This window comes from Equus caballus, chromosome 4 (assembly GCF_041296265.1).
Source record: "Equus caballus isolate H_3958 breed thoroughbred chromosome 4, TB-T2T, whole genome shotgun sequence".
In the NCBI taxonomy this organism is placed as follows: Eukaryota; Metazoa; Chordata; class Mammalia; order Perissodactyla; family Equidae; genus Equus; species Equus caballus.
Genome location: NC_091687.1, coordinates 97,935,352 through 97,957,339, shown reverse-complemented (window position 1 = coordinate 97,957,339; position 21,988 = coordinate 97,935,352). Strand labels below are relative to the sequence as shown.

Here is a 21,988-nt window from a genome sequence, read left to right as displayed (position 1 = left end):
AGCACGCAAACCCAACCACTTGGCCACGGGGCCAGCCCCTTCCATACTATCTTTTTAATAATAAATTTTATTTAACCCAATACATGCAAAATATTATCAACATATAATGTTGAAATATGAAAAGTGGTTGATATTTTACATTCTTAATTTTGTATTTTGAAATCTGCTGAGTATTTTATACTTACAACACATCTCAATTCAGACTAGCCGTATTTCAAGGGCTCTATAGCTACATGTGCTATTATTATAAATGGCATTTTTATTTAAGCTCTTTGATTACTAGGTTGTGGAGGGTCTTGCATTTGGATATGTTTGTGTGTGTGAGGAAGATTGGCCCCGAACTAACACCTGTTGCCAATCTTCCTCTTTTTGCTTGAGGAGGAGTGTCCCTGAGCTAATATCTTTGCCAGTCTTTCTCTATTTTGTATGTGGGATGCCACCACAGCATGGCTTGATGATTGGTGTGTAGGTCCACGCCAGGATCCGAACCCACAAACCCTGGGCCACCGAAGCAGAGTGCAGGAACTTAATCACTACGCCATCAGGCCAGTCCCTTGGATTTTTTTTTTAGTAAGAATTTTATTGAGAGAAATTCACATACCATACAATTCACCCATTTAAAATATATAATTCAGTGACTTTTAGCATGTTCACAGAGTTGTGCAATCATTACCACAATTTTGGGACATTTTCATCACCCCAACAAGAAACTGTACCCATTAAGAGTCACTTCCCAACCCTAGACAACCTCTAGTCTGCTTTCTGTCTCAATGGATTTGACTATTTTGATTGTTTCATCTAAGTGGAATCTTATAATATATAGCCTTTTGTCACTGGCTTCTTTCACTTACCATAATATTTTCAAGGTTCATCCATGTTGTAGTATATGTCAGTATTTCATTCCTTTTTATGGTTGAATAATATTCCATTATATGGATATCACATTTTGTTTATCAGTTCACCAGTTGATGGACATTTAGGTTGTTTCCACTTTTTGGCTGTTATGAATAATGCTGCTGTGAACATTAATGTACAAGTTTTTGTGTGAACATATGTTTTCATTTCTCTTGGGTGAATATCTAGGAATGGAATTGCAGAGTCATATGGTAACTCTGTTTAACCTTTAGAGGAACTGCCAGACTGTCTTCCAAAGGGGCTTCACTATTTTACATTCTCACCTGCAGTGTATGAGGGCTCCAATTCCGCCACTTCCTCACCAACACCTGTTATCTGTTTTTTTATTATAGCCCTCATAATGGGTGTGAGGTGGTATCTCATTGTGGTTTTGCTTTGCATTTCCTTAATGGCTACCCCCTGCCTTAATGGTTATCCATGGATACACTGTGTATCTGTTTATGTACTGTGGCCCGTTAGAAGGCTACAAACCATTATAATATCTAAATTTTTTTCACCAACACCCCAAAAAGCAATTTTTCCCCATTGGAGGTGGTATTGCTCCCATGGAGAATGTACATGGCCAAACCCATGTGACAAATAGGACCGTTTTCAAAGTCAAGGGGGCAAGGAACTATACTTCACCCTTTAGTAGGAGAAACTGCAAAGTCCCATCGCAAAGAGAGTGGATACATAGAGGAGAGAATGGGGTGATGACACTTAGGGCAAAAGAGACTATAAGCTTGGCCTGATGAAGACAGCAGGACTTCCCCATAATTCTTCGATCATCCTGGCAGGCCCACTTCATCTGGAAGGGTGTGACCCCTTGGTGACCTGACTTCAGAGTTTTCTGATCCTCACAGATCTTGGATGAGGTGGAAAAACGACGAGGCATCTCTCCTGCCCTGGTGCAGCCCCTCATGAGGAGTGTTATGGAAGCCCCTTTCCCAGCCCTGGGCAAAACCATCATTGTCAAGAACTTCTTGCCAGGATCAGGAACTGAGGTAAGCCATCAGGTTCCTATCCTGTCCTAGGTGGGGATGGCCCAGACAGCCAAGTCCCAATGGTCCGAGGGACTGGCTTGCAATGGGCTGTCACATTTAGTGATGTCCTCTTGCTCCTCAGGCTGGCCCAGATCACTCATCTTATGAGAGCATCATAAATTCCACTCTAAGTCCAGTCCATCCAGCTCAGGATTCTGGGCCAAGGAGCAACCCCCAGACCTATGCCATGGCAGTGCGTGGTGTTTCTTCACGTGATGTTGGCGTTGCACGTTAGGGACCTACACTGAAGATATTTAGCTTGTCTTACTAGCTCATTACCTTCCTAAATTGTATTTGAACCTGTTTATGTTTTTGGTCTGCATCACCTCTATAACCTTATAGTGTAAAACAGATTCTTTTCAGGGAAGACAAGCTCAGGTATTACTTTGTTTTCATCCTAGACTTTGAAGCATGTCCCTTTCCTTGGCTGGGCTGGGATTTGATGCAGGGGCTTGTTTTCGACCTTCCTATTCCCATCATGTGACTCTCTGGACCTCAGAAGGCAGATCCCATTGAGCCTTGAGTCTCTAGTTCCAAAGGCCCTTGGAAAAGCAGGTCACCTCTGGAGAGAGGGGAGGGATGAGGATGGGTCTGGGATATTCTGGAACAACCCAATTTCCCAGCACGGAGAGGAGCAGTCTCCCTGTTGCTGGAGAATCCTAAGCCATCCCATGCCAGACACAGGTGGCATGGCCATGGGGATGTTACTGTTAGCCCCACAGTGTGGGCAGCACTGGGCAGGTGCTGTGCTGAGAGTAAAAGCCAGACTCGAGGCTCACTGCGAAGGAGGCAGCTATTGAAAGAGAAAAATGTGCATGTGAGTAGTGACTTGAGATGAATTTAGGAACATTTCAACAAGTGCAGAACGAGAAGATATGCACACTAAACATAAAGCTGAAAACACATCATCAGGAAGGGACTGGAATGGGGTTGGGTTCATTAAGAAAAGCCTTCTAGAGGAGGTGAGTCTTGCAAGTGCTGCCGGGATCTGCTGGTCCTCCTGCATGAGCCTGTGATTCCGTTGCAGTAAGAATATTCCCTTGTGAGACAGAGATGCTTTCCTGTGGGGCTGTACTGGATAGGACACTTTCATGGTCATAGAACTCCCTTAGGGTGTCCAGATACGTCATTGCCAAGGAGAGCCTCCGGCCACTTGGGGCCAAGGGCCATTGATTCTTTCACCCTCTCTCCCCACCTCCATCTGAACTGTCCTCACACTCAGCCATGAGACTGAGTCCCTACCACCGCTTCCCCAGGATCTCTTTTCCCCAGTCCTTTTTTTCTTTCCCTTTTCCCCTACCAGTGGGCCACCCCTGCTGAGGACCTCAGAGCCCCAGGCCTGCGATGTCTGTGAGAGGCCTGGCCAGGCAGGACGGGCCCCTCATGGCTGCTCCTGTTCCCCACAGGTCATTGAACTGTGCCGCCCACTGGACTCCCGGCTCGAACACGTGGACTTCGAGTCTCTTTTCTCCTCTCTCAGCGTGCGCCACCTCCTCTGTGTTTTTGCCTCCCTGCTTCTGGAAAGGAGGGTCATCTTCATTGCAGACAAGCTCAGGTACCAACCTTGGCTACTTTTGCTCAGGTGTTTGAAGGACAGTCTTGGACTGTCTGGAGTCCGTAGGCAGGTGACTGCCTAGGATTGTGGAGGAAGCTCCTCTGAGGTAAGATGTGAGTCAGTGGGCCACTAAAACTGGAGGTTTGTAAGCCACACCTGTTATGTGAAACGAGGTAAGCCTGCACTTCTGTGCACTACTTACCTGGTATTTGGCCTACTTCTCACTCCTTCTGCTTTGTGCTGGGCAGTCTACCATGTGCTGGGAACAGAGGAGTAAAGACAGAGCTGTCCTCAGAGAGTTCTCAGTCCAGTGAGGGGAACCCCACTGACTGCCCAGTACCACGTTGTAAAGGCTTACTAGAGGCAATGCGCTCTGGAAACTGAGGGGAGTGCTCATTCCAAGGGGAGGTGAGTACCCCCTGAGGGTTTTTGGGGTTTTCCCCCCCGATCTTAAAACAAAGAGCAAATAGGAAGCACATTCCAGGCAAAAGGAGCTGTCAGTACAAAGACAAGGAGAAGGGGAGGCCGAGAGCGTCACCTTCAGGAACTTGAAAGCCATTCACTGTGGCTAAGCAAGAAAGGAAAGCAGAGTGGGAAGCCAGGAGCTGGCAGAGGTGGACAGGCCGGTTCACGGGAGGGCTGCGGGGCCATGCTAGAGGGCACAGACGTATCCCGAAGGCATCCCTTCCTCTCAGTATTAAAATCAATCACACAGAATCTCCCATACACACACTGCCACCCACATCCTCATGGTCACATTCAGTGATTTGCAAAGCCCAGGTCACAAATCAGAGAAGATCTGGACGGAGATACAGATAGGGATTTGGCTTAATTCTGAACTTAAAAAAAAAAAAGAATTCCTGGCATTTTCATCATTTCCAAATACTGAATCAGTGCCTCCTGCACTTTGGAACTGAGGGCACAGAAGCGTGAGTGGTGGCTGCAACTCCAGGAAGAGCTGAGATGTGGGGCCCGACCCGAGAAGGGCCAGCCAACCAGGAGAAGCAGTGAGGCCAACTGAGAAGGCCAACTGGAAAGAAGAAATGCCAAAAACATGAAAATCGAGGAACTGTGGTTTGGAGAAGACTATGACCTCAACTCTGGAAAACAAAAGGGAGGCGGAAGAAAAGGGAAAGAGTGGAAAGGACAGTATGTATGAATGTGGAGCTCATCAGGAGGCGTGGTAGGAAATGGAACCCAGCCCTCTCCTCTGGCTGCAGCCCATCTGGTCACCTTGATGGTGCTCCTCTCTGGCCAGCAGCCACTTGGCCATTCCCAGCCTGCTCCCACCCTGTTTTTTAGTTGGCCGTTCACTTTTCATGTCTTAGTTATTGTGCTCCTCGTGCACTTCAGTCAGCTCAGGAAGCAGGCCCTGTCCCTTCGCCTGCAGCTGGTCTGGGCGCTGGGCAGCTCTCCAAGCTCCCTGGGCACTGGGGAATTTGGAGGAGAGAGTTCTCAAGGCTGGGGCCCTGGAAGCTAAGGATGAGTAATAATCCTTCAGTGACCAGGCTCGGATTTCATCAGCACTCTAGTAACTGTCTGTGTTCTCTGGGAGCCCCACTCCGCCCCCCGCCCCCCACCGTCATATGCTGTACAATTCTCAGGCCTGACTTTGGGGGAGGGGAAGATGATGCACGTCAGAAAGGCCTAGGTGAGAAGTGAAGGCCAGGTCGAGGAAACCTAGGGCCCCCAGGAGCAGAGAGGGGCAAACAGTCCCTGAGGAGCTTGCTTCTGGGTTAAAGCTGTGAGGCTCAGGGAGGGTCCAGCCTGAGAAAACGTCTGAGGAGATGCGTGTGGCTGGAGAGAAGTGAGCCAATCAGGGGCTGTGCCCCATCCGACCCCACAGAGAAGGAGAACAGAAAGTATCGTCTATTTATCTCATCAAAGTACAGTGAAGGAGAAGGTGGGAACAGAAAGGGAGGGGAGCCTGTTGAAGACAAACGCATCCCTGAAGGGCAGCAGAGGGGATGTGTCAGAGGCTCAGGGCGCCAGAACACCTGGAAGTGCCTACAACAGAGATGTCCAGGAGGGGACTTGGCCACCTCTACCTTGTCCCTGGACAGATTTCTAGGTTGACAGGTGGGAGGCTGGGGCAGCCCTTCCCCCAGAGCTGCTGTAATGAGAGGCAAAGGAAACTGATGGGGCCCCAGCCCTGTGAATGGCCCTGCCCCCTCCTCCTTCTGCTCTGGGGCAGCTTTGTCACCCATGTGGTCTGACTGAGGGGACTTTGCAGTTTCGCTCCTCACCCCACCTTCCATGGTGCCTGGCACTCCACCCTTAGAGATTTAGTCTTTCCAAACAGCAAACACCCACAAGAGGGGTAAAATGCCAGCTGGGGCTGCTGTGAGTCGTTCTCACTGTGGGACTCATAGAGCTCCCTGGGTGTTTTCTTTTGCAGCATCGGCCAGATGTGAGGCACTGAGATGGGATTTTAGTAGGCAGAAGAGGCACCAGGAATGTGGGTAACTTTGGTGCTCTCCTTAGGTCCCGAGCCAGGCTGTGCTACAGTAATTTCACTGTGTGTGCATGCGCGCACAGGCACATGTACGTCTGTGAGTGAAATACCTTAATTACGTTTTTAGAGCCTTTACCCTTTCAGACTTGCATGTCCCTCTCTATCACACAGAGGAGGCCTTCCCAGAGTAGGCAGGAAGCCCGCACATCCTTAGCTGTTGGCCCCGGGTCTCCTCAGGTATGAGGCAAGGGCTGTCTGCACCCAGGCCTCTTGTAGCTCTGACTTTCTAGAGCTCTGATGTCTCATTGTCCCCAAAGGCAGCTCATTCTTTTCCTGTAACAAATGGCTCCAAGTATTCTCTCTCTTGCCCAATAAATTATCTTTCCACCCAACAGTAGTTCCATGCAGACCTGAAGAGGTGGGAAAATAAATAAAGGCCTGTGGAGCTCTGAGGCAGGAAAAGAAGGAAACAGCGTAAGGGAACCTGATGAGAATAACAACGGTGCAGGAGCAGGGAGCACTGGAATGTCGCCTCCGGGCCAGGTTCCTCCATGGGTTTGACCTGTATTCTTTCAGGCTCTTGACAACTCAATCAGACAGGTTCTATTATTAGGAAACAAAAAAGCACACAGAGGTGAAGTCACTTTGCTCAAAGAAGCAGTTCGAGGGAGAGCTGGGACTCTGACGCAGGCAGCCTGGCTCCAGAAAAGAGGAGAGGGAAGGAGGAGCAGGCCGCAGTGGGCTGCACTGGGGTGAAGGGCAGCGTCCGTGGCCCTGTCTGGCTATGGAAAGTCTTTTTAAAGACGTGCCTTTAAGACCCCCTTCGTGTTTGGCAGTCACAAACGCAAGGTCAGAATTGTCTCCTGAAGAAGCGAAGATGTGTGTGCTTTTCTCCCTCGCTTCATCTTCCAGCCGGGCCCCCAGTGAGGCAGGCGGAACTGGGTGACCCCCGGCTCTGAACTTCTCTGACTCCGTGGGCCAGAGTGCTCTGGGCCTCCTGGGACTGTGCTCCTCGGTGCCTGCCCTCCCAGCAATCCTGGTCCAGAACTGCTAAGCGCCCCCATTCCTGACTCAGGACTCATCTCCTCAGGCATCCTGTGCTTAACAAAGGGTCCACCCTCCCCCCACCACACAATTTATTTGCTTATTGCTAGTGAGTCTGCCCACTGCAAGAGGAAATAGCAGGGAGTTGTGGCAAATATTGTATGAGTTATAAAATGGTTTTAAGTTGAGCCAAAAATCTATCAGATTTAGAATAACATTTTCGCTCTGTTTCATCTTTAGGGTGGACATTGAGTGTTTCTTAAGACTCTGTCAAGTCAAAGTTTGACAGATGGAACAGAAAGAATGTTGTTGTGATGGCTTGTTCTGTTGTCATAACAACTCAAATAAATATTTCCCTATACCCCTTTCATTTCCCTGATGATAAACATTTTGTTTTTTGGTTTATTCATTTCATTTCCCAAAGTTGTGCTAAATCTACAGACCAGGCTTAATAATAAAGTCAGAGCTGCACATAAACAAATTCATACAAAAGTTTTAGATCAAAGTTTTTAATATTCAAAAATTTATTTATCTTTTTGTAGTGCGTTAAGACCATAAGCTGAATGACAGACTACTGGCTAATGATAAATAGGATTAGATGGCCAAATCTTGACAAATGCTGGAGTTTGAACCTTGGTTTTGACGTTTGTGTAACTACACAAATAAGTTCCTATGTAGCTGTGCACCTGCATCCTTTTCTGTGCTTCTTTTGGTTCATTTTTAATCAGTTTCTGTAAGCTGAAATGGAGGTCCCGTATCCTGTCTGGAATCTGTTACAATGTTTACCATCTCAGTGGCAGGTTGGGTTTGTGTGCATGCCCTCTCTAGGCAGATGGCTTTGCCCAGGGCCTACCTGAAAGTGTGAGTAGCTGCCATCTTGATGGTCTGACATCCAAAACACAACTTCAGAGGTCCTCAGAGTGGCTGACGGAATCTTAGAGACACATACATTTAATTCAGCGAAGTCCGATGAAAAATGCAGTTTTAATAACACAATGGCATCAGTCTGATTAAATATTAAGTATTAATAACCTATTTTTGCATATGAACATCAAGAAGATAGCATTTGGAGCAAGATTTAGAGAATAGCGTAGCCACAGATTGTTGTCGTCTACTCCAAATCCATCACTAAAGCATCTTGGGCTGGAAACTTATTCCAGTTGTTCTCTTGGAGTCAGATCCCTCCTAGGCTGTGCTGGCTTCATATTGTGATCTTTTGGGGGGCTTACTGCAAGGGCCCAAAACTTCTCACTTTTTTTTTTTTTTGAGGAAGATTAGCCCTGAGCTAACATCTGCTGCCAATCCTCTTTTTGCTGAGGAAGACTGGCCCTGAGCTAACATCGTGCCCATCTTCCTCTACTTTATATATGGGACGCCTACCACAGCATGGCTTGCCAAGCAGTGCCATGTCCACACCTGGGATCCGAACCAGCGAACCCCGGGCCGCCAAAGTGGAATGTGTGCACTTCACTGCTGTGCCACCAGGCGGCCCCTCAAACACTTTTATCTATTCGTTTCTCAGAGTGAGATGTCACCATTTCTCTTTTGTCCTATCTCCACTAATGAGCCCTGGAATTACCTTCGGATGACAAGCCTTCATTCTTTTCCATTTCCAGCTATTTCTAGCTCCTGGCTTTCTCTTTTATAGATTTATAGTTTGTAGAGATGCTAAAGCTAGAAACATTAGAAATTATCTAGTCCACTTTCCTTATTTTACAGATGAGGAATCTGAGGCCTAGAGAAGTTAAGGGCTTTACCTGAGGTCGCACAGGGAGTAGCAGACCCAATTTTCTTGAGGCCCAGCTTGTGTTCTGTTTAAACTTAGTGACACAGTAATTCGGAGTTTGAAAGTACAGTAAAGGAAATACAGCAGCCACTGTGTGGTGATAGCCACATCCTAGTAGGTCTCACCAGGCACCAGACCAGAGTATACCTTTCACTCATGTTCCTGGGAATGATGTACAGTAGGAGAGACATTTTACTTGGAATACTAAAGGATGCTGACAGGATCATCCTTCAGATTCCTGAAGTGTCTGTCTAACTCAGGAAACGTGTTCACTTTTCTGGTAGCATCTTACAGGAAGCTCTATGCCTAATTCTTACTGGTTCCTAGATGAGTTGGAAGCTGCTGAGCTTTGTAACCCCACATATGGCCCAGAGGCTTGGTAGCAACCAGAATCAATGTATCTTCTCCAGGAGAACTGGAGCACTCCCAAGTGTATCCTGATAACTTTGGACTAATGCTTCAACCTTCAGGAACCAGCACCAAATAGCAAAGCACTCTGGGACCTCACCCTTCCCACCTGTGCCCACCTTTAACCCTGTGGCCCAGCCAACCTCCCCCTGGGGCTTTCTCCTCCCTCCCCTACTTTTGTACAAATTGGTCACAGCTGCAGGCTGTGGCATTTGTTTCCTCCACCCTCACTGTAATGCAAGCCAGCTGTAAGGGCTCTCTTCCTAGGATTTCCTTCAGAACACTCCCACTCCTCTAGTCAGCAGATGCTCGGGAAGGCTGTGCCACAAGCGTACTTAAAGAGTCATCCTTAGCCTCCCCAGAACCATAGACTGATCTTTGCATATTCCTAAGAGACCACCAGTCCTAGCAGTGCGCAGCACCCGCCATGGAAGGCTCCTCCCGCCTTCATGAGGTGGGGTATAAAATTTCATTAGCACTTGCAGGAGGCATTGAGAAAAACACTCAAGCTACACTCAAAATAATCCCTTCTTTTCTCCTCTACCATTTATTTGTTGGGAACAGCTGTCACTAAGTGCATTACTTGCAGAATTTGACTTTCCTTCTAGTGTTTCAAGAGGCAGCACTTTTTTAGAATATTGACGTGGGCTAGCGAGCAAGAGGAATGAGAATCTCCTCACTACTGCCCCCCTGTTGTCATATTGTTCCAGAGCCACCCCGCCCCCCAACCCGCAGCTCCATATGCACCAGCTAACGAGGTGTTAATGATAACCAGGTGTGGAAACATTTGGCTCTAGCTGCAACTGCAGTCAGACTACTTAAAGCACAATCAAAAACCACTTGTTAGGGAAAATAGTCAACAGCGGCAGCACCTACCTACGTGGCCAACAGGTTACCTAGTTGAGTTGTCCTCATTTATCCCCATCTAAATTGAATCCAATTGTCCATCAGCTCACTGCATTCCAGTTAAATGAATGAGTTTTATCCTTCTTTCTGTAACATTCCTTCACCGGCCCTATGTATCTAGCACTGGCATTGCTTATCATTTATTTCAAAACTTGTTCCAACTGCCTTCCTCATCCAGTTGGTTCACCTTCACTGCAGCTGACCCAGGGTCTCCCTGGGCCCTGGGGGCCTCCCCTAAACTGCATAGGCGGCATGAGGCTTCAACCGGACGACACACCATGCTGGAACAGCAGAGAAAAGGAAGTAACCAATTATACTTTCTTCTGAGGATGAGGCCACAAGAAAGCAAAAGGGCAGGAGGCCTTTTCTTTGAATTGAGAGAAAAAAACAGACTTATTTTTCTATTGCAGTGAATGAGAAAAACACAAGCAGTGTCCTTACTGTGCCTCTTCATGCCTCCCTTCCTCTCTGTCCCTCTTTTACCTCCTCCAGTCTGCAGAATCCTCTCCCACCCTGCCCCCACCCTGAAGTCAGAGGTTTCTTTAGCTATAAAATTCAAGAGAAAATGAACTCTCTCTCTAAGATTGCTTCCAGGTCTAAAATTCTGTGATTCTCTCAGTTCCCTGGAATCAAAAGGACTTAAACCACAACTCTGAAATATAAAAGGACTCTTAAACATGAGTACTGCATTTTTATTCTCCTTTAGTGAGTTGGCTAGAGTGAGAGTTTCAAAGACTGCTGAAGTGGGCCGTGGATGACAGCTCTACCACCTAGACCGTCACATGATCCACTTCTTTCTCCAAGTAATATTTAGGAGCTTACAACCAATGTGCTGTAAAAAGAGATGGGTTTCACACACAATGCTTCCTTCAGGGAATTCCTCCTTAGGGTCTCTTTTAAGGGACTCTCTCTAGTCACTTGGAAATGAAAGCCAACATCCCAGTAAAACATAACGTATCAAAATTCCAAGGCAACCATTGCTCTCTCCCTGCCTCCACCCCTCAGTTCACTAGTCCAAATCATTGGCTTCAAACCCTTCTTACTGCTGTCCACAAAGAGAAATACATTACATTCAGACCCAATACATACACCACATACATACACACAGATAGTTATCACAACTGGAAAAAAATGCAGCACACTCTCTGATTTTCTATTCTTTTTGTTGTTGTTTTTAATGCTAATCACAGCCCACTAAAATCATTTCAGGACCCACTAATGGGCGGCAAACTGTAGTCTGAAAAAACCTGTGCTAGACACAGCTATCCTTGTTTATATTTTAACATCCTTCTAGTTTTCTAAGTTGTGTACTTGAGCAGATCAGCTTTGTAGACTGGCCACACACGAACACAGATTAGCCCTAAAATCAAAATATTTTAGAACAAAGTGAATTCAACATATTCAGTGATCTATAGATCAAGAAAATTAAACACAAATGGTAAGCAATTCAATAAAAGTATTAACTTCTTGAATACCTGGGAGAAAGTGATGCCTTAGGAAAAAAGTTTCTCTACTTTGAGAGAAGATCCTTTGAAAGACAGAAGTTGATCTAGACCAAGGCTGCCCCAGGTAGAGAAGCCCAAGGTGTTCTGGCCTACATGCCTATCTATATGACCTGATGGATTTTATGGTATGAATTAGGGCTGCCCCAGGGAGAGAAGCCCAGGGCATCCTGGCCTACATGCCAATCTATGTGACCAGATTCATATCTAAAGTTATATGACCACACAATAACCAGACCCCATCTACACTGAAACCGTTTAATGACTTTTTACATCATCTTTTCTTTGTCTAGTAAAAATAAGTCACGTACCCATGCCTTATAAATTTAGCCCCAACTCTCAAGACACGGCAGCAGCTCTTCATTGCCCCTGGGTCCTGTCGCCATGCTATTCCATACTATTCTCTGAATAAAAGAGCGCTACTGCCAGACCTTCAGAGTCCAAGAAATCTTTCTTTCGACTCCTTGACTCACTGAGCCCGCATCAAAGTCACTTCACCCCCAAGCTGCTGGCTGAATTACTGGTGTTGCTTTCCTTGGTATAAGTCCTACCTTAATTATTCTGTCTCACTCCTTCTCAGCTAATAAACGTATTATAGTGGTAAGAACAAAATCTTGGGGTAGCATCTTTCTCATTTGGGGTGTGATCACTTGAAAGAAAATACAAGGACCAAATATGAGGAAAATGTGTGGATGCTACGCTACTAAGAGGCATTTCATGACTCCAGTGAGTATTAGGAAGATGATTATTTGCAAAGATAGGGAACAGAAAGGTGAGGAGACTTATGCTGATAAATGAACAAGATTCAACACTACCCTTATTAAGTTTGGGGGTCCCCAAATGCAGGAGGGCTGGAAAAGAGGGCTAGTGTATATTTAAAAGATGTTTCAGGAGGTGCTAATTCAGAGGAACTCACTTGGAAGCTAAGTGACTTCCTTTTTCTTTTTCTAAAATAGGGGCCGGCCCTATTTTAATCATCTTTAAGTGTACAATTTGGTGGCATTAAGTGCATTCATAATGTTTGTAATCATCACTTCTGGGGCTGGCCCCGTGGCCGAGTGGTTAAGTTCGCACACTCTGCTTTGGCAGCCTGGAGTTTCACTGGTTCAGATCCTGGGCACGGGCATGGCACTGCTCATGAGGCCATGCTGAGGCGGGGTCCCACGTAGCACAACCAGAAGAACCTACAACTATATACCTGGGGGCTTTGGGGAGAAGAAGAAGGACAAAAAAGGATTGGCAACAGATGTTAGCTCAGGTGCCAATCTTTAAAAAAAAAATCACCACTATCCATTTCCAGAGCTTTTTAATCATCCCAGACTGAATTCTGTACCCAATAAGCAAGAATTCCCCATTCTCCAGCCCCTGGTAACCTCTATTCCACTCCGTCTCTATGAATTTGCCCATTCTAAGTCCCTCATGTACGTGGAATCATACAATATTTGTCTTTTTCTGTCTGCCTTATTTCCCTTGCTCGCAATACCTTTTAATCCACATCTTTTCTCCTTAGGTAAGCCAGAGCTAAGTGATTTTTTTAAAGGGGCTCAGGAAAGCTTTATGACAATGAGATTATAGGTGCCTGACGTCATGGGAACCAAGTAAAGGAGCATTCATCTCTCCAGAACTCAGCTTCCTGCAACCTACCTAAACAGAGCATAGCCGAGAACCAGGGCCAGCGTTCAAAAGGCGGCCTGACATCCCACAACTAGAAGGACGCGCAACTAAGATATACAACTGTGTAAGGGGGGTGGGGGGGTTGGGGAGATTGGCAACAGTTGTTAGCCCAGGTGCCAATCTTTAAAAAAAAAAAAAAAAAAGGTGGCCTGACAAACAAAATGCTGGTTCCAGGGCCATGCCCTGAGGAGGACGCAGCACACTCACAGGAGGACTGACCAGGCCCTCACTTTTATTCTTACATTACACATACTTCTAACAAGCTCCTGAAGTTTCCAATCTCGTAGCATTTTCGAAACAGCGTATTAGAATGAGAGGAACTAGGAGCTGCTATAAGCAGGCTCGCTGGCAGCAAGAAGTGATTGCAAGGAAGAGGAAAAAGCTCTCACTCACCTCGGAAGGCCATCAGCCGTCACTGCCTTGCAGCATGGTAGAACTGATACTCAAAATGATAATCTCGAATAATCCATCCATTTATTCAACACGCTGCGCATGAATCCAGGCACTGTGCGAAGCACTGTGGAGAGTGCTTAATACAGCTCAGTGCTTGCCAGGCAAGGGCTCCATTAGGATTGTAATTCTTTAAGAGAGACTCCCACTATTTCTCCCAATGTTGATGTTCTTTTAAGTTTTGAATTCTGGGTAAGGGGTAACTGTACGTGAATTTCACTTTTACAAAACAGCCACTTGGAGCTGCCTGCTGCCCGGTGAATACCGAAGACATCCTGTTTTCCCTGATTCCACCCAGGTGTTCATGCTTGGCTGAGAGCATGTGTGGGAGAGAACAAAGAAAAAGCTACAGTGTTAGAATATAAAGCATCTTCAATAAGAGAATGAGCATCCAGAGAAAAGAGGTTTCGTTGTTCAGGGGGTGGGGGCTGGGAAAGAGGGCTGGGAGCGAACCATTTGGTCAGAATCTTACAAGAAAGTAGCTCACGTGTGAAAGCACGCTGGCAGAAGTTAGCCAGGGCATTAAATTCGTCCCTCTAGCTGTGTCTCAGAGCCTCACAGAGGCTCCATGTGCCTCTTATAACCTGCACTGGGACTCTGTTACTTGACATACCTAATAGTGCGTGATGCCTTTTCTGACCAACATGCCTTTGGGATCGGGTGCAAACATTTCTCTCTGGCTTCTGCATGGAGGCTGCCCACCCTGTGAGGCTGAGCAGGCCCGGTTCTCCATGCCCTCCCTGAACTGGCCCCTTTTTTTTTCTCCCCGGCTATAGCACACTGTCCAAGTGCTGCCACGCAATGGTGGCAGTCATCTACCCCTTCACCTGGCAGCACACCTACATCCCCGTGCTCCCGCCCGCCATGATTGACATCGTGTGCTCGCCAACCCCTTTCCTCATCGGGCTGCTCACCAGCTCACTGCCGCTGCTCAGGGAGCTGCCACTGGAAGAGGTGAGCTCCAGGGATGTCCCTGTTCCCTCCCTGTTGGGGGCAGAGGGCAAAGGGGAGGTGCCGGCTAAGTCTCTGCAAGCAAGCAGTGTCAGGGGAGTGCCCCGGGGTGGGGAGCCCACAGCTTTGTGTATGAGATAGCCCCCGCCCCCAACCCGGAGCCGGCCTCAACTGACCCTTGGGACTGCAAACACGGTTTTCCCCTCCAAATGAACCTACTGTTGTGAACGCCCATTGAGAAGGGCAGCAATCAACAACTTAACCAGATGTTAAAATACTTAATCCTTAAATAGCCATCCACCCTATCCTTCCTTCCCTCCCACTCACAACAGGGGAGAAAGCACACAAAGAGCTAACAATAACTGGAATTTATATTTGGACTAGTAACAAAGTTGATAAAGACTGCGCTCCTACAAATAGGTCCTTTTTCATAGCAATTAAAAAGACAACCACCAAAATGTTTTTCATGATCAAGTTCCAGGTTTTCAGGTTTGTATCCAAGTGGGAAAAGTCCTACTGGGCATTTCTGTAGGTATTTAGTCCCAGCTCCTAACTCTAAACAGTCTCTATGCCCGTGTACTGAGAACTCCAGCAGTCAGAGAGGGAACCAGGGGACTAAATCATGCCAGTTCCTCCTGAAGCCCTGGGGAGCACCTGTCCCTGAAATTCAACCCAGGACCCCCTCCAGATGGGGCTCAACTAATTGCCCAGGTGGTCCGAAGTCCCATTAAATATTAGCCAGCACACCCAGGTCTTTGAATGTGGGCTTGTGAACTGCAAGGAGTTTGTCTGGGTACCGCGTGATCCCTAAAACAGCTCAGTTCAACCCCAGGAGGGTTTGAGAAGGAAGGAGAGAGCCCCCTCAGCTCCTGGGCAGGGTCTCTGAGATGAGTTAGAGCCCCTGTTTCCAGCTGTTGGTAGAAACATGGTGGCCATCCAGGCCCCCTGCTCTTCGCCCGTCATAGCCAGTGGCCTGAGTGAGGGTCTTACACTCAGGTCTTGCAAGCAAAGGCCCAGCACTTGCCTGACCCCACAGTGAGTGCCTCCTAAGTTTTGCACCCTAGCATCTCACTTGCCCAACCCTGTGTCTTAGCCCCTCTCTGAAGAGGGAGGGGGCAGTTGCTGTAGCCTGAGAGCCTTGACCAATGAAAGCCCAGCACCTGCAGCTTGATTTACTCTCCAGGTGGATCCTGGTGATCACTCCTCTGAGTTTCTCCCCTTCTATCCTATTAAAAAAAATGCCAAGGCTGGGTGGGCGGCTGAGAGGAAGGAGCAAGAAGCCCTGGGGTTGAGGAGGGACAGAGTCACGTGGGACGGGAACAAGTGGGCCTCTAGCATCTTTCGCCCATCTCCGTAACCCACGCACTAGAACAGCAGTCTGAGAGGCTCTGCCTTAGCCAGTTCGGGACGGGGCAAGGAGTCCGGCCTGCAGCACACATGTGCCCAACCTGCTGTTTCAGTGTTGAATGCATGTAGTTCAGGAAAGTTCCTGCCCCCCACCTCTTCTCTTCATCATTTGTGGCTACAGTGGCAATGTCAGGAAACCAAAAGTGGCCCACTCCACCCCCACCCAGCTGGCTCTCTGGGTGACAAGAAGGACAAAGGCTAGGAGTCCATCACCATCTCCCAGAAACCCTGATGACAATAACAGTCCCTCTTCCTCGTCTTGTAGGTCCTTGTGGTCGACCTCGTCAACAGTCGGTTCCTCAGACAGGTGAGTAGGAAAGCCAACTTCCACCCGTGGCGCTCTCTCTGTTTGCACCTCTCTGTTGTTTGGGCCTCTGCTTTCTGGCTCTGGAAAGGCTCCTTGGTGGGCCTAAAAATGCAGGCCAGGCTTGGGCCAGGCTGAGGGTGAGACAGAAGGCAGGCCGAAGAGCAGGGGCTTGGGCAAAGGATTGATTCCCACGTGTTCTGTCACAAAATGGCTTGCCAGCAATTAGAATTTTTGTGTAGGTTATAACTATAGACATTTGTCTTTTTCAGTATGCTTTTAAAGAATATTTGATAACAAAGGTCATGATTATTAAGTAGAAAAGATCAGGATACAAAATTATATACATTATTTTGCTGATCTTGTTTTCTAAAAAAGAGAAAAAGAGAAAGAGGTGTGTGTATATATGTGTGTGTATATATATATATACACATACACACCTCTAAAAAAGATTGAAAGGGAAACTCACCAAAACATTAATGCTGGTTGTCTTGGGGCGGAAGACTGAAAGGGAGACAGATTATGAATGATTTTAAATTGTTTTAATACTTTCATGTAGTTTCCATAATGATCATAAACTAGAGCTTCCATGGTCAGAGAAAGGAATACACATTTGCTTTCCTGTTATCACTTGCGGAGAGGTCTAACTACTATCAGCTCTTGCAAAGAATCATCACAGAAAGGTTTTCTGGGCGCTCGGAAGGGCTGCTTTAAACTTGGAGTTGTCACACTGCTGAAAACTTCTGTCATGTTTTTTATCACTAGTTCCCTGGACTTTCACTTCCCCGAGGCACTCCTGCCCTGAGGCCCAGATCATAAAGCCAGTGTGATCACTCTAGTCCTCTGCCCTGACCAGAGTCCCCTGATTGGCACTAGCCACCCTACAGGGCGGGGGCAGTAGGAAACTTTTATTGAGTAACCACTACGTGCCAAGCCCTTTCCCAAAGTAATCGTATTGCATTTAATCTTTCCCCCCAGCTTTATTGAGATGTCATTGACAGATAACGCATGTAAGTTTAAGGTGTACATGATGATTTGATATACGTGTATACTGTGAAATGACTACACAATATAGTTAATTAACACCTCCATCCCCTCATATAATTACCGTTTTGTGTGGTGATGACATTTCAGATCTACTCTCTTAACAGCTTTCAAGAATATAATATAGTCTTGTTAAATATAGTCACCTTGCTGTACGTTAGATCCCCAGAATTTGGTCATTTTATAGCTTGACAGTTTGTACACTTTGACCGACATTTCTCCATTTCCCCCACCCCCCAGCCCCTGGCAGCCACCATTCTACTCTCTAGTTCTGGGAATTCGGCTTTTTTAGATTGCACATACAAGTGAAGACATACAGTATTTGTCTTTTTCTGTCTGACTTTTTCACTTCGCATAATGCCCTCAAGGTCCATCCATGTTGTCACAAAAGGCAGGATTTATTTTTTATGGCTGAATAATATTTCATTGTGTGTGTGTATGTATATATATAATCACGTTTTCTTTATCCATTCATCCATCGATGGACACTTAGGTTGTTTCCATGTCTTGGCTATTGTGAATAATGCTGCAATGAACATGAGGGTACAGAAATCTCTTCAAGGTAGTGATTTCACTTCTTTTGGACCCAAAAGTGGGATTACTGGATCCTATGGTAGTTCTATTTTTAATTTTAGGGGGAAATTTCTTACTGTTTTCCATAGTGGCTGCACCACTTTACATTTCCACTAACAGTGCACAAGGGTTCCCTTTGCTTCTGTGCCTCACCAGCACTTGTTATCTCCTGTCTTCTTGATAATAGTCATTATAACAGATGTGAGGTGATATCTCATTGTGGTTTTGATTTGTATTTCCCTGATGACTAGTGATGTTGAGCACCTTTTCATGCACCTGTTAGCCATTTGTATGTCTTCTTTGAAAAATGTTCTTTGCCTATTTTTAATCAGATTGTTTAGGCTTTTTTCTTTTGCTGTTGAGATGTATGAGTTCCTTATATATTTTGGTTATTAACCCCTTAGCAGATATATGGTTTGCAAATATTTCCTCCCCATCCATAGGTTGCCTTTTCATTTTGCTGACTGTTCCTTTCCCTGTGCAGTTTTTTAGTGTGATGTAGTCCTACTTGTTTATTTTTGCTTTAGTTGCTTGTGTGTTTGGTGTCGTATCCAAAAAAATTGTTGCCAAGACCAATGTCAAAGACATTTTATGTTTTCTTCTAGTAGTTTACAGTTTCTGGTCTTCCATTTAAGTCTTTAATCCATTTCAAATTAATTTTTGTGAGGTGTAAGATAGGGGTTTCATTCCTTAGCATGTGGATATCCAGTTTTCCAAAACCATTTATTGAAGAGGCCATCGTTTCCCCATTGAATATTCTTAGCTCCCTTATCAAATGTTAGTTGACTATATATGCATGGGTTTATTTCTGGGCTCTTGATTCTATTCCATTGATCTACTTGTCTGTTTTTATGCCTATGCCATACTGTTTTGATTACTATTGTTTGTAATAGAGTTTGAAATTAGGAATTGTGATGCCTCCAGCTTTGTTCTTCTTCCTCAGGATTGCTTTGGCTATTCAAGGTCTTTTGTGGTTCCATACGAACTTTAGGATTATTTTTTCTATTTCTGTGAAAATGCTATTGGAATTTTGATAGGGATTGCACTGAATCTATAGATGGCTTTAGGTAATATGGGCATTTTAACAATATTGATTCTTCCAGTCCATCAACACAGGTTATCTCTCCATTTATTTACATCTTCTTCAATTGCTTTCATCAGTGTGTAATATATTGCATTTAATCTTCACAATGAGGTAGGTATTGATTGGTAACCTATTTTACAAATGGGGAAACTGAGGCTCACATAGCTTGTAAAATGTAGAATCAAGATTCAAACCTCAGACCACCTGCTCTACGTCGAGTTCCTTCCACTAAATCGGGAACTGTGCCAGGCCCGCCCTGCGGTGGTCTATCCAGTGTGTCCTGCTGGCTGGGATGCAGCCACCATCTCAGAAGCACTGGGGTGATGGCCCAACTGTTTTTCTGCTTTACAGATGGATGATGAGGATTCCATTCTGCCCCGGAAGCTTCAGGTAGCCCTGGAACACATTCTGGAACAGAGGAATGACCTGGCTAGTGACCAGGATGAAGGGCTCCCGGACTACAAGCATGGTAAATGCTCAGCTACCTCCCAACCTGCATCTCCCTCTGCCATCATTCAAGTCAGCGAGCAAATGGACCATGGCCATCCATTCTACTTGGCATTGGGTTAAGTAGGAAAATGGGCAAGAGAGGCATGCAAGGAGAGAGACTGGGTGCTCAGTCTCTTTATTTGGATCTCATTCTAACTATTTTGGCCCTAAAATGTCTGTTTAAGGTGGGGGAGAAATGGTTCAATAACTGGGTAACCTTCTTCATGCATCATTACCGTTTGCCCTCGAGGGAGCTAGCAGTTACTTTTGTTACTCATTGGCTGTCTCAGAGGTGCTGCCTCAGCCCATTGCCCTCACCAGTCTGGCCCTTCCCCACTTTGCTCAGGCCCCAAGTCCAGCCCCTTGAACGAGGTGGTGTCTGAAGCCTTCGTCCGCTTCTTCGTGGAGATCGTGGGCCACTACTCCCTGTTCCTGACGGCAGGCGAGCGCGAGGAGAGGACCCTGCAGCGAGAGGCCTTCCGCAAAGCTGTCTCTTCCAAGAGCCTCCGTCGGTTCCTGGAGGTTTTCATGGAGACCCAGATGTTTCGAGGCTTCATCCAGGAGCGAGAGCTGCGCCGGCAGGATGTCAAAGGTTAGGGGGCATCTTCCATGTTGGGGGCTGAGGTGGCTATAGATGCCCAGACCCCCAGGGGCTGAGGAGCAGGGAGAAAGGTCACAGGGCCAAGGCACAGATGGGAGCAGCATTCTGGCCTCCTCTGGAGAATGTTCCTTCTTGCCACCTCTGAGCTGGTGAAAACTGCCCTTGATGTCCTGCCTGTTTCCTCGAGCTGTCTCTTTCCCATCTACTAGCCTCTCCCAGAACCACAGTCCAGGTTCTGGTGGCAGGTTTGACTTTTGTTCCATTCTTTCCAACTTGATGAAACTCTCAAGGACACCCTTTCCTTCCTCTCTCTGTGGCCCCTCTTCTCCTTTTCCTGAGACCTCCTCTCGTCCCTTCTGCCCTTCTTTCCTGCCCCTCTCCACCAGGGGGAGGCGGGGAAACTAGCAGGCAGGAGCCGGTTGGGATGGGATAGAAGAGGGGAGGATGGCCCTTGTCCTCTGCTTGGTGTGAGCGCCTTCTGACGCCCAGCTGGGCTGGCCATGGGGGAGGGAGGACAGCAGCAGACTCTCCCCAACCTGGGGGGCTTGTGGTTCGTGTCGCCATGGAGACCACCCATTCACCTCCCTCCCTGTCTCTTCTCTGAGTTCTTTTCTCTCCTACCTTCTCTCTGTCCCTATCTGCTGGGTTCCATTACACTTCTAGGGTCGGGGGGGGGGGGGGTGAGAAAGGAGGATGAAATCACTCCGGTCTCTTTCTTACAATACGTTAAGCCCTTTTGTGAATCTGAAAGCTAGAAATGTTGGTAAAGGCTGTTACAGATGGGAGTCAGATCTGGGAAGGGGAGAGATGCTTACCACTGAGGGGCGGCCACACAGCGACCAGGGAGGATCCCCAGGGAGCAGCGGGCCTCACGCCTTGGTGTTCTCTGGTGCTGTGATCGCAGACACTAAGTTAAGGAACCAAAGCCCTGCATTCCCAGAGCTCTTTACAAAGCAAAGCCAGAGGCTGGCCACGCCTCTGATGAGTGGTATCTGAAGAGACAGAAGAAAATTGGTTAGCAAGTTTGAGTCCCACAACTCCTGAGGATACACATAAATGTCTGTTTACAGATCCCTATTTGATAGCAAGGTCAGAGACATAAAGGCTTCAAAGTAGCCTGGAAGGAGCCCTCTGTCCATGGAAGATCAGTGAGAAATGAAGACAGAGTACCTGAGGCCCGGCCCCTAGGGCTTAGAGCTGAAGGCCCCTGAGAGGTGGCCTGTCCAGCCTTCCTGAGTGCACAGACAGCAGACAGATTCCCAGGAAGCTAAACCACTTGGCCAGGGTCCCTCTTATGGGAGAATGTGAGGAAAAGGGAGAGTGAAGGAGCTCCTAAGAGCCAGGACTGTCTGGTTCGTTTTTGAAACTGCGTGCCTGGCACAGTGTAGGCTCTTGGAAGGTGTTTGTTGAATAAAAACAGGATTTTGTGTGCAGGCTAGCTTTACAGCTTTCCAAAGACAGTTACTGCAAAGGTTGGGCAATTATAAGGGCAATAAAAACTCTTATAAACCTTATGATTCAGGGTGTGTTTATAGGAGCAGCTCGTCTCAGAAGCAAGGGTTCCCTTTTCTGTGGCAGTAAGGAAATGGATCTGTTTAGAAGCGCAAAGAGAAGGAACTCAAATAGCTGGGATTTCCTTGTCCGCAGGTCTATTTGAGGTCCGAGCCCAAGAGTACCTGGAAACACTCCCCAGCGGAGAACACAGTGGTGTCAACAAGTTCCTCAAGGGACTAGGTAAGGCCCAGGGGTCTTGGGCCCCGTCAGCAGCCTCTGGTCCGTGGGGTCTTGGCCAGTTCCCTCCACTGGATCAGGGGCCTA

The 21,988-nt window shown here is 47.0% G+C and overlaps 1 protein-coding gene across 7 annotated transcripts in view; it reads left to right on the top strand.

The window, feature by feature from the left end:
* The window catches only part of DENND2A (DENN domain containing 2A), a 93,252-nt gene that overhangs the window by 68,567 nt on the left and 2,697 nt on the right, over nt 1–21,988 (top strand). For all 7 annotated transcript variants that reach the window (XM_023639824.2, XM_023639827.2, XM_070266005.1 and 4 more), the window contains 7 exons: nt 1,758–1,898; nt 3,344–3,492; nt 14,494–14,671; nt 16,341–16,382; nt 19,432–19,549; nt 19,916–20,161; nt 21,818–21,904. In XM_023639824.2, the coding sequence (XP_023495592.1) occupies nt 1,758–1,898; nt 3,344–3,492; nt 14,494–14,671; nt 16,341–16,382; nt 19,432–19,549; nt 19,916–20,161; nt 21,818–21,904 (961 nt within the window). The remainder of the gene's footprint in view (nt 1–1,757; nt 1,899–3,343; nt 3,493–14,493; nt 14,672–16,340; nt 16,383–19,431; nt 19,550–19,915; nt 20,162–21,817; nt 21,905–21,988) is intronic.